Source organism: Choloepus didactylus, chromosome 7, assembly GCF_015220235.1.
Source record: "Choloepus didactylus isolate mChoDid1 chromosome 7, mChoDid1.pri, whole genome shotgun sequence".
Taxonomy (NCBI): Eukaryota; Metazoa; Chordata; class Mammalia; order Pilosa; family Megalonychidae; genus Choloepus; species Choloepus didactylus.
This window is the reverse complement of record NC_051313.1, coordinates 150,385,370-150,397,548: the sequence shown is the minus strand read 5'-3', so window position 1 is coordinate 150,397,548 and position 12,179 is coordinate 150,385,370. Positions and strand designations below refer to the sequence as shown.

The following is a 12,179-nucleotide window of genomic DNA, read 5'->3' as shown; positions in this document are numbered from 1 at the left end:
ACCTCTGGCTTACAAGGTCATTCTTGAAACCGGCCAGCAGAGGGCGCAAGTGCGCCACGTAACCCGCAGTTGCCATAGAAAAGCTCGCCACGTTTTAGGTCTTCTATGGGAAAGTTGACTCAGAAGACATCACAGCTCCCCGGAATTTTCCTGATTTCTGATATAGTATAATCACTAATACAACCTCAAACTTTTAATATTTCACCTTACATAATTTGTGATCATTTTACCCAGATTTGGCCCAAATACTTAAGAGTTTGAAATGGAAAAACTGGCCATACTAATACACATAAATCTCAGTGTGTCCACTGTGACATGCATTTAAGGGGCTAAAAATAAGTCTTGAGCAATCAGAGTGCCCTTTCTTCCTAAACTAGTTCAGCCTACAAAATGTGCTTTTGCTGGTTGCAGGATCAGCTTCTTTATGCAAACACAGCCTGACTTATTCTTGGAACTGAAACTGAACGTGCTGGTATCAGCACAAAGACTCAACAGTGTGAACAAACAGCAAACCCACTTCCTCATCTCAGAAACACGGGTCCGAAGTCCCCCGTTTCCAGCAAGCATCTGCTTTGGGCTTCCACCATTCAGGACTTTGGAGGTTTGAATCTAATGTGAGCACTTTTTGCCACTCTAACAATGACGATAAAAACAAGATGCTTTTTGGTCTGATTGTGGGAAGACTGTTCTTTTCAAAGCTCATTAAGGAATGTTTACTAAGCCACAGAACAGACATCTCTTAAGAGAGGGGAAGCTTTATGTCTCATACACAATAGACAATCTTAGAGAAATTTTCTGCAAATTGAACTTTCAAATTGAGACAAATAAATCACATTTAAACAGCTTCTTTTCCATTTAACAAATATGTCCATCAGCATACTGTACACACACACAAAACCAAAGAGCATATTGCCTGGGTAAAGGAAGGAATGTAAGGTGGTCTTGTTTGCAGAAGAAACAGACATTCTGTAAAGGATGACAGCAATATGGAGAGAGAATTTTGGAAACAAAGTGTTTTACATGTTCTAGGAAAATGTTCAATGCTTATTTCCTAAGCACTTGTTTTCTAAATAGGTAGTCCAGACTCATATATGCTGAGTTCTAAGAAGCAGGGAGTAAGAACTCATCAGCTTGAGAGCGTAACCAAGCTCATTATTCTCTGCCTAACTAAGCATCCTAAAGAAAGTTCTAACTTCCTGGAAAACCTCAGTGACTATACGTGAGGCTCACTTGGGTCCAGATCTGGGGTGCCAACTGGTGTAACTGCACAGGAAGAGCTGTGTTAACAAAGGACCCCAACTTCTTGACCTGCCCCAGACGGTGCAATGCCTGACTGGCCGGCTTATACTGGCATTTATTTGCAACCCTAGAACAAAGACACTTACCCCAATTATAAGACCTGGGGAAAGGAGATCAACATTCACTTTTCCTCTTTGCCCTTCCAAGAATGAAGAGCAGGGCAGAGGATGCAGGAAGCAAAGAGAGGAAGTAGAAAGGAAATCAAACTTCCTGAGGATTTAAAACAGGGGCTGTGGGAAAACTTTCTCCTTTCCCCACGGCTGCCGCTTCCCACCTGTGAGACACCTCCTCTGGTGACCCACTATTTCATCAGAGTGAAGACAAGTGTTTGACTTAAACTTAGCAACCTTTACTGTATCCTTTCCTGAATCCTCCCGTCTCTAGACCTTTCTGTAAGGCACATCACAGCCTGCTTGGGCTAGAACACTAGACAGCACTTCGGCACTACGCTTCAACAGCGAAACCACCAACAAAAATACAACAATGCAAGTACCAGGGCATCAAATATACCACAAGAAGGACACCTGTTTATAGTGTGAGAGCTGAACCAGAAGACACGGCATCACTTTGTTCAACAGCAGCTAGGAACGTCCACATTGCGCAACTCGAATATTTTACCACTCTGGACATGTCGGCAAATGACTGGCAAAGTGCCACAAATACTGACTTTGAGGTTACAAATAAATTTTAGCAAGTAGGTGAATTCACAAACACGGAAACTGCAAACTATGAAGATCAAATTTTTCTTGTGCTCAGCTCTCACTACAACCCTGTAATATAGATATTATTGCTATTATGACAACTTTATTAATAATGCAAATGAGGCTTTGAGGAACTAAGCAGCTTGAAGTCACACAACAAGCAAAAATCTACAGAGCTGGAATCTGAATCCACATCTGTCTGATTTCAAGCCTCCCCCCATCAACTTGTTCTGTCTGCCCCTAATCAATCTGGGACTCGATTTTCTCACACTGTAACAGGAAAGGTTGCTGGTGGGATCCAGAGATAATGTGCATAACAAGAAGGTTGTCCATTTATGTGCACATTCATTTCTCTTCCATTTCTACCCTCTGTTGCTCATTGGGCTTTTCCTTCTGATTTTATGTTAACATTCCAGCAAAGAGTAATCAAGACATTTTGTTCTGGAGACAAACAGAAAGTAAAAATCACAAGCATAAGTCAGCAAGAGAATGAAGCAGTCATTTCCACCCTGATCACTTAATTTGGAGGTGGTATAAAAATGAGGGAAGGATGGGGAGTTGTCTGTTTGGGGAATGATGTCACATGCACGTGAGCTTTGTGCTCTGACGTGACCTTAGCTACCTGCTGCTATTTAACGGAGGCCGCAGTCCGACCAGAAAAGAGTGGACTTCAGGGTCCCTTTGCCTCAGATCTGCCCCCTGCTCCTCTAGAGCAAAGATAAAGTGCTCTCCTCCTTACTGTCTCCTGGCGCTCAGGCAGTTGCAGTGAATAAACTGTGGACCTGTCACTGTAGGTGTTTTAAGTTTCCTGGCTGCTAAAACAAATATACTGCACAATGGGTTGGCCTAACACCAGGGATTTACTGGCTCAGGGTTTCAGAGGCTAGAAGGCTTGCTTCCTCCTGGGGTCGGTATCTTCTGTCTGGCCAGCAAGGCCTTTTTCCATCATATGGCAATGCACATGGCGGCATCTCCTTTCTCTTCCAGGCTGGCTGACTCTCAGCTTCTGGCTGCACCCCGTGGCTTCTCTCTCTATGATCAATTTTCTTTGCTTGTAAGGACTTCAACCCTGTTGGTTTAGGGCCTGCCCTCATTTTGTTTGGGGCCTTGCCTTAACTAATAACATCTTCAAAGGTCCTATTTACAAATGGGCTCACACCACAGGAGCAGGGGTTGGGATCTGAACGTGCCTTTTGTTGGGGACATGATTCAATCCCCAGAAGTCTGCCCTAGAGGGCACAACAGGGGAAGTGCATGTATCCCTGTGCAGTCAGCCAAGGGGCAGCTGTGCCCCGAGGGCTTCAGGCTGTACCCCAGGACCATCCAACAGAGCTCTCCCCTTCACGGGGTTGCAGGGTGGGCCTGGGACAGCTGTTCTTGATGAGATGCACGTTGGCATCCGGCTCCCACCACTGGCCTCTCTGGAGAGCCTCTCAAGGCCCAGTTCGTGACAGACAGATGAAGTCCCCCACATTTTATTATCCCCATCCAGCACGATTAGCTTTCACGGGCTCCCTCCGTCTGTCCTTATGCTGACTGTTCACAACACAGAAACTTCTTCCGCCTTCTGGAAAAGTGTTTGTAAGAGTGGCAGAGAGCAGCCGTAAAAAGAAATGATGTTCGGATATAGGTACAAGGTGGACAAACACCAAAAACCTTAGGCTGAGTGAATTAAGTCAGGCACAGAAGGATGAATATGGCGTGATTCCATTTATATGAAATGTGCACAATAAGCAAATCCGTAGACAGAAAGAGATCACAGGCTACTGGGGCCTCGGAGGGAATGGTGGAATGGGGAGGTAATGCTTAATGGGTGGGGTTTCTGTTTGGGGTGATGGAAAAGTTTTGGACATGGATGATGGTGATGGTGGGCAAACTGAATTTTGATTAATAACTTGAATTGTACACTTGAAGTGAGTAAAATGGGAAATTGTATGATATCTATATATTCATATATATATATATGTTACCCTAAAAAAATATATTAAATGAGTAGAGGGAACATCAGACCCAAAATTGTTTTAAAAAGGGAAGGGAGGTCCCGTGGCCCCAGCCCGGGAACAGCCTGGGGGCGGGCTTTGGTTGCCATCTTCCAGGGAAGTCTGATCTGAAAAGCAGATGCACACTCTCTCCTTTGGGCTTCAGTGGTGAGTTACCACAATCTGGAAGGCATCTCAGCCGCTCTTCCCCTAGTTCGGGGATCGTTTCAGGGTGCTGGGGCCACGGGCAGCCTGGGACCTAAAGGGATGACATCCAGGCCCACAAATCACGCTCAGCAAATTGAGCACTTACAGAGAAGAGGGGTGAGAAAAAAGGGGTGAATCTGGGGCGGGCAGTGGGATGGAGATTTTGGAAAAAGAAACAAAACAGAAAGAAGGGAGCAAAAGAGCTGGCTGTGCAGGGGTGGCAGGGTCCCCCTGGGAGGTATGGCTCTCTGCATAGCAAGCAGGCTCAGGCCAGGAGCCCTATATATAGGAGAGGTGCAGAAACAGGCCTGTGATTCAGGACAGCTACCCAAAATCCCCTGGAGAAGGGAAAACCACCAGTATGAAAGGGCAGGGATGCTCTAAGGTTAAGCTGGCAGAGACTATCAGAGGACAAGTGCACACCGAGGCGGGGTGGGGGTAGCTCGGAGCTCCTAACACAAGGCGGCCCATGTGTAATGGGGCAGAGGTGGCACATTTCTGGCCTCCTCCGGGCAACCCAGTGAGGCCTCCAGTATTTTTCAGCTACTCTTAGTGACAGAGGCAACTGAGTTGCTGTTGCAGTGTGTCTCCCCGGCCACTAGGTGGCACTCTCCCTCCTTCATCCACGTGGACAAGTGTTGGCACGTCTAAACTCCAGGAATGGGTAACACCTTTGGCCGGCTCTGCAGGATCTGGGGGTGTCTGGAGGTCATATTTGCGTGCAGCCCTTTCTATTAATTATCCTGGATGCCTGGATTCACTTTTACTCTGATCCTCAAATCTAAAACCAAGACAGCCTACTAGGATGGAGGTAAATCAACATCCTCAATGATAAAGGTGAACACATACACGTATACCAGCACCACTCAGAGCCTCTCAGTTACGGACCTTATTTGGAGAAAATCCTAAAAACCATGTCCAAAGCTGGTTCTTAGACCAGCTCCTCCCCGAAGCCAGATGCTCCTGTAAGCTTCCTCAATCCCAGTGAATGACAATTCCATGTCTCAGGCCAAAAATTTCAGGTGTTCTCCCTGGTAGTTACTCCTTGACCTCCCCACATCTAATCTCGCTGCACAGCCGGTGCTCTACCTTCAGAACCTCAGTGGCTGACCATCTGTCACCTGCTCTGCTACATCTGGTCCTCCCTGCTTTCCCTCTTGGCCAGTTTTTCTCAACACAGTAGACAGAGTGCGGGTCAATCAAATTACTCCTCTGCTCCAAGCTCCCCAGCAACAACAACCACATCTCTCAGTACGAGCCCCACATTTGAACTGCCCCACTACTCCCCACCACTGAGCTGCTCTACTGCTTTCCCACCTCCTGCTCTCCTCTCCAGGCCATAATGGATGGCCTCCTCCATACCCATACCCACCAGCACAAGGCAGCCTCAGGGCCTTGCACTTGCTCTCCCCTCTGCTGGGAATGCTCTCAGGTATTCACATGGCTCGCTCCCTCCCTTGCTCAGGTCCCTGCATAAATGTCACCTTCCTAGCCTTCCTATGTAAAGTAAATCCCACCACACCCCTACCTGCCATGACCCTGGTTCCTTGCTTACTTTTTTTTTTCTTCTGAATCATTTATCACTATTTAACAAATAGTTTCGACTTGTTTATCTTGTTTATTACTGGAATTCTCCTAACCAGAATATAAGGGATCAGGAGGACAGGGATTTTTGAGTGTCTTGTTCACTGCTGCATTCCCAGCACCTTGAATGGAGGCCTGGCACATGTAAGCGCTCAACAAATATTTGATAAATGAACGAATGTAAAACCAAAACACATACACCAATCAAGACTTCTCAAAGAAATAGAATCTATTGCTGCAGTCGGTGAGCAGGATGGCTCTGACTTCACAAGGCCTCAAGGAGAGAAGTTGGGAAAAAAGGGACTGCAGTAGGCCAAAGGCTCAAACAGTAGAAGGAGAAATTCTGCCTGCTTGTGTTTGAAAGCATAACTTTTCCAGATGGGTGGAATGGAGGTAAGGCAAGAGACCTGGGTCAGGGGGCTCGTCTGGAAAACCTGAACCACATTAGGATTTGTATACAGGGGGATCAAAACCAGAAACTTGACCACACTAGTGTTAGAGTGCTGGGGGAAAAGCAAAAAGAGAACACCTTGGTAACCCAGTGATAATAATCCAAAGGATGCAGCTACCTTCCTCCCCTGGGGCTGGAGAAGAAGGAAAAGGTGGAGCTTATCAGATCCAGATCAAGAAGAGCGTAAGGTGAGATCAAGACTCCATGGAAAAAGGACAGGAGGACAGAAGCAAGAGGAGTCCAGAGGCCAACCTCAGACTTGCCCAACAACAGATGACTGACCTCACTCAACAAATCTGCCCAGCTCAGCCGACAACAGTTATCCAACCTCAGTCATAACAGTCACCCAATCTCGGCCCATAAGTCGCCCAACTGCAGCCAACAACAGATGCCCAGCCTTGTCCAACAAATCGCCTAACCTCAGCAACAGATGCCAAACCTTGCCCACCAACAGTTGCCCAACCTCAGCCAGTAACAGTTATCCAACCTCAGTCAGTAACAGTAGCCCAACCTCAGCCAACAAGTTGCCAACCCCGGCCGACAACAGTCGCCTGACTTTACCCAACAAAAGTCCAGCCTTGTCCAACAAATTGTCCAACCTCAACAACAGATGCCCAACCTCGCCCAACAACAATTGGCCAACATCAGCCAACAGCAGCGGCTATCCTCAGTCAACAACAGTTGCCTAACCTTGGCCAACAAGTCACCCAACTCCAGCCAACAACAGTCACCTGACTTCAACAACAACAGATGCCTGACGTTGGCCAACAAGTGGCCCAACTACAGCCAACAACAATTATCCAGCCTCAGACAAACAATAACCACCCAACAGCATTGCCGGACCTCAACCAACAGTCACCAACCTTGGCCAACTTTGCCCAAAAAGAAGGCAAAGGGAAGAACTGGGAACTGCCCCCAAGAAGGTAGGCCAGAGGGCATGGTGATCCCGCCCCAGAGAAAGTAATAAAAACCCCTGCTCGTGTGTCACTGTGTCACATACAATGCTCACTGATGGCAGCCAAGTGTAACACCACAGGGTGTGTACAGAAGGGAAGAAAAATGCATTCTCTCCATGTAAACAATGGCCCCACTACAGTACTGGAGAGACCAAAAAAAAAACAGGCTAAATTGCATGCAAATTAAAAACTGCAAGGAGGGTCCAACCTCCCTCCCACCCTCCCAGTGTGGACAACCATATACTTACAAAAGCTACCGGCCTACTGCCAGCATAATCTCTGAGAGCCATATTTTCTCACAATTGATAGAACTATAGAGTGTAAATCCATCTCTGCCCAGAACAATTTCAATAAATTAAAAAACCAGGGGAACATGATGGGAAACTATGCCGAGAAAGGCTGGCAGTTCCAACATAAAACACACATCTGGTTGCCTTTTGTGTTTATCATTTATTTATCCAGACAGTCTTTTTATGCAAATAAAAAATCATCCAGACAGTCTTTTTATGCAAATAAAAAATCTGCATGAAAATAAGGTGGAATCTTCTTTTACATGACTAAGATGTATTTCACTCAGCAAATAATTTCCTGGGGCTTAAAAGGATCAAAAAGAGGAAAAGGACTCTTTCTGGGATCGCCCAACAAAACTCAGGTGGTGTTGGGGGAGGGTGGTCTACCTTAAGTCCATGCAGAGAATCATGGACTAGAAAAAAGGGAAGGCTTCTTGAAGGTTATCTCAGGCCATCATCTCCATCCCTACCAAGGGGTGCTTGTTAGACACCCTTCCAGCCAAGGTAATGCTTTATCTTCGGCCATTAGAAAGTTCCCTACACCCCAACCTCCAGTCCTCATCCTAGCTGCATGCCGCCACCCCTTCCACCACCATGGTCTAATCCCATCTGGGACATATTTCCCTTTTAGGTACATGACAGCCGCTATCATACCCCTCTGAGTCTTCTTTGCTCTGTGGTAATCCCCCACTTCCTAAGCCTTCCCTCACTTTACCGTGATGCCCACTTTGGGCAGTCAAGTGGGTCCATACATTTGGTGAACCTAGATGCAACAGCATTTTCTTGTGCCCAGACAAGACAGAGCCCAGGGCCTGCATCTGGCCGTCCGAGCTCCCACATTCATAATTTTCATGCAGATTTTTTTATTTGCTCCAAGTTAGGCATTTTTACAGCTGCATCCCATGATGACTGGAGCCACCCCAGGTCCCCCACCATCAGCCCAACAACCCTAGCCAGAAGCAGCTAATGCTGATGGTGAAAACTGGTATGGATGGTGGATTTACATACATTAGATATCCTATTGGCCATTTGAATCCTCCCCCAAAAACGAAGGTGATCGGTTCTGTGTTACAGTTGGAGAGCCAAATGGAGAGTCAGGGTTCCAACCATCTGCCTGGGATCCCCACCGAGCTTGGACACCTGACCAGTGAGACCCGGGATCTGCCAGCTCTTGGGGCTCAGAGCTGTTTCTGCCCCGCCTAGTTTGAGAAAGGACTCAAGTAATCGAATAAAATGCTCTTCCTTCATCTATGCTTTCCTGACTTGCACATTCATCGTTAAATTAGAAATATAATGTCAAATACACCCATATAGTAAATGCAAGGAAAGCAAGGAAAACCACTGCCTGCACTTGAAATAATACTATACTTTCTCCAGAAAGGCTAGAAATATGAGAAAGGGGTGGGGTGGAGTGGGGTAGGGGGAGTGAAACCTGAAAGACATGCCTCCTCTCTTAGGACCTTACTCCCTTACAGTAAATCCCAGAATGCTTGCTGATTATGTAAACACACTGGGGTGGGAGCTATCACAGTGGGAAGGGGGTGGAGTAAAGGTTATCTCAAGATCTCACAGACAACATAAATATTTATAAACAAATATGTGGAAAGTCCTGTTGTCCTCTAAGGACACACCCAGCTCAACTGCCTTCCATGCACCCCAAAGGCTCCGGTGGGGTCTGCGCTTAGAGGAAGCACAAATAGGAAGGCTTAAGGTGGGACAAATCCCAGGCTCGGAGCTACAGGTGCCTACAGGCGACCCCAGCCCCCAGCCTTGACCTCCCTCCCCAGTCTCCACTTCAGCGGTGCCCGCCCCCCGCCCCCCTTCTTTCCATCTCAACTTCAGCCTCTCTCTCTTGTTTCCTCCCCACTTCCAGCCTCCCTCTCTTCCCGCTTCCAAACAGCAGTCCTGGGAAAAGGGAGTCCGGGGTGGGTAGGACAAGAGACGCCACAGAGCTTTTCTGAAAACAAGAGTAAACAAGAGTCCCGTGCACCGGGATCAGTCCCAGAGCTAAGGAGGAGGTGGCCGCAGTTATTAATCCAACCCAAATGCTCCGGCCCACTGCTGGGGTGGGGAATCCGTGGGCTGGGCCGCTCCCCTTCCCACCCGAGGCCACCCCACCCGAGGCCGCGTGGCGCCCCGCGTCACTCAGGGCGCAAGTGTCATTGCATAAGGGTGGAGGCGCAGGGCTCTACTCCCAGGGACAATTCTGGAGAGCCAGACTCAGAGAGCTGGAGGCGACAGTTCCCAAGAAGGCCGGCCGGGGTGGGGCGGGGGCCACGTCTGCAGCCAGCTCTTCCCCAGAGCGAAGAGGGCGGGGATGCGCGGTCCAGAGCCCGCGCTGCCCACCGAGTTTGTACCGGTGACAGAGTCTCGGTGCCCCTCCTTAAGTTGCTCTCCCTAGGCAGAAATAAACTAGCCCTTGCTGACAGTCAAGGCCATTCCCGGTCCCGCTCCTCCGACCCTCCTCCCACCTTCTCATGGACTTCCCCGGGATTCAGAAACCCGGCGTGCCACAGGATCCCCCGGGCGGACCCTAGTCCTCCCGGCGTGGCCTCTGTGGGCGCCTGTCGTTGGCGCCCCCCGGCCAGGGACGGAGGAGGAAAGACGCAATCTTGGTTGTCAGTAACGCTTCCACGCTACTTGCCTTCTCCAACCTCTCCCTTTCGGCATTTTAAAACTACGTCGCAAAAATCCCCACTGTCGCTGCCGCCCCTTCCCCACGGTGACCGCGCGGCTCCGGAGACCCCGCGTGTAGGCGGCGCGCACCTGGCAGCAGAGGCGAGCGCGTCAGCGCCGGCCGGTCCTCGGGGAAGGAGTCGCGGAGACGCCGCAGCAGGCGGCCCAAGTCGGCGTAGCTGCGGTGCAGGTAGAGTACGTTGCGGTCCGACCACTCGGTGCGGATCTCGAAGAACTCCTCCTCGTCGCCGCGCCGGTTGATGATGAGCCGACGGATACCGTTCACCCAGCAGCCGCGCACGAACATGTTCACCAGCGACGTGCCCTCAAACACCGCCGAGGCCATTCCCGCGCGCGCTCATGCCCGGCCGCGCGGGGGCGCTCCCGGGACGCCGCGGCCGGAGGGGCGCGCGGGGCCGGGGCGTGGGTGGGCGCGCGCGGTGTCCCGGGCGGGAGCCGAGGATCGAGGTGGGCGCGAGGACCCGGGGTTGGGCCGGGCTGCGACTCAGGGGTTTGAGCGCGCGGGGGACTCCGCGGGGGCCGGTCCAGGACGCACTCCCCCCCGCAGGCCGCGCCGAGGAGGTGGTGCGTCTCGGGCCGGGCCGCGGCGTTGGCTGCTTTATAAGGAACTTCCCGTGGCTGGCGACGTGCTTGTCGACGTCTGGGTCAAGATTGAGACCGCGTCCGCCTTCCTCCGCCTCTCAGGGAGCACCCAGGCCGCCGGGACGGGCGCGGAGGGGGTGGCCTGGGGCGGCCGCGCCCCCTCCTCCTCCCGAGCCCGCGGTCGCGGGGCAGCCAGGCCCCGCGGGGACCCCGGCGCGCACCGCCGAGCCTCCCCTCCCCTGTCCTCCCCGCGGGAAGGGGCGCCGCTAGGGCTGGTCGGAGGCGGGAATGGCTGGGGGAAATTGGTGGTCGGTGGGGGTAGGCGGTGGCTGAAATCTGAGCCCGCAATCCCGCCCCCGGCTTTTGCAGCGCCACCGTCCCCGCCCCTTCCTTCCCTTCCAGGCCGGTGGAGCGCGACACAGGCGGGGGCGGGGGCGCGTCGGGCCCGCGCGGAGGGAGTTCCTCGGCGGAGACTTTTCTTTTCCCGTTTTCACGTCCTCGGGCGCTCCTCGGGCTCCAGGCAGCCCGCGTCAGGGAACGGCGAGCCGGACTTTCCTGGGCTCCGGGGCGGGGGGCCGAGGACGGGGCGATCCGGAGCCAGGCATTCCGTCTCCGGGCCGGTGGAGCCTGGAGCGCCGGGCGTTGGGTGTGTGGCTTCAGCTCCCCTCTCCAGCACTTTCCGCTCCTTTTTCCTCCGGGAAGCGAACTCGGGGCGTCGGGAGCCGGCTGCACACGGACAAGGTCGCGGGACAGTCCCACAGCCTGGCAGGCGCGCGCCAGGGCAGGGGCGTCCCCGAGGGTCTCCGCAAACCCGCAAAGAGGTCGCCCTTTAAAGGCGGAGAAGGTCCCTGTACTGGGAAATCGGAAAAACGGTTGGTGGAAAAAGGGGTCTCCTCGGAAAGAGAGAGATGCTGGCATCTCCGGGGCCAGCCGGAAACGATTTGTAAGACTGAGGGATTTCGGAAGTCCAACTGGAAAAGTGCCCACCATTGAAAGCTGTAACACAGCAAGCATGATTCACAACCGCCTGGACTGGGTCCTAATCGGAACAGCATTCCAGGTGATAGCTAAATAATTGGAAATCGATTCCAGTAAAGTCTTGAGGCTCACCCAGCATGGCCCTAGGCGGGAGAGGGAGGAGTAAGGGCGGGCTCTCCAGCACCTTGTAGCAGGCTGGGCCGTGTTGGAAGCTTCTAGAACCGGACCACAGCGCAGAAACTAACGTTCTGCTCACCAGCAGATTGCTCGTCTCTTGAGTCCGGATCAAAATGATCTCCGAACACATACCACCACCGATTTCTATTCAGACTGCTCCTGTGACTTGAGGAGCAGTTTATATTGACCTCTGGGTTTATATTGACCTCTGTTGGTAAAACAGACTCCCTTTTTTACCTGGTAAACTGGGAGGAGAAGGTGTTCACGTACTAATGGAG

At 51.3% G+C, this 12,179-nt stretch overlaps 1 protein-coding gene across 1 annotated transcript in view; it reads right to left on the bottom strand.

Annotated features, from left to right (window-relative positions):
* The window catches only part of PXDC1 (PX domain containing 1), a 34,361-nt gene extending 23,409 nt beyond the window's left edge, over positions 1-10,952 (bottom strand). The window contains exon 1 of the mRNA XM_037843000.1: positions 10,234-10,952. Within this exon, the coding sequence (XP_037698928.1) occupies positions 10,234-10,489 (256 nt within the window). The 5' untranslated portion in view covers positions 10,490-10,952. The remainder of the gene's footprint in view (positions 1-10,233) is intronic.
* Between the last annotated feature and the right edge of the window lie 1,227 nt (positions 10,953-12,179).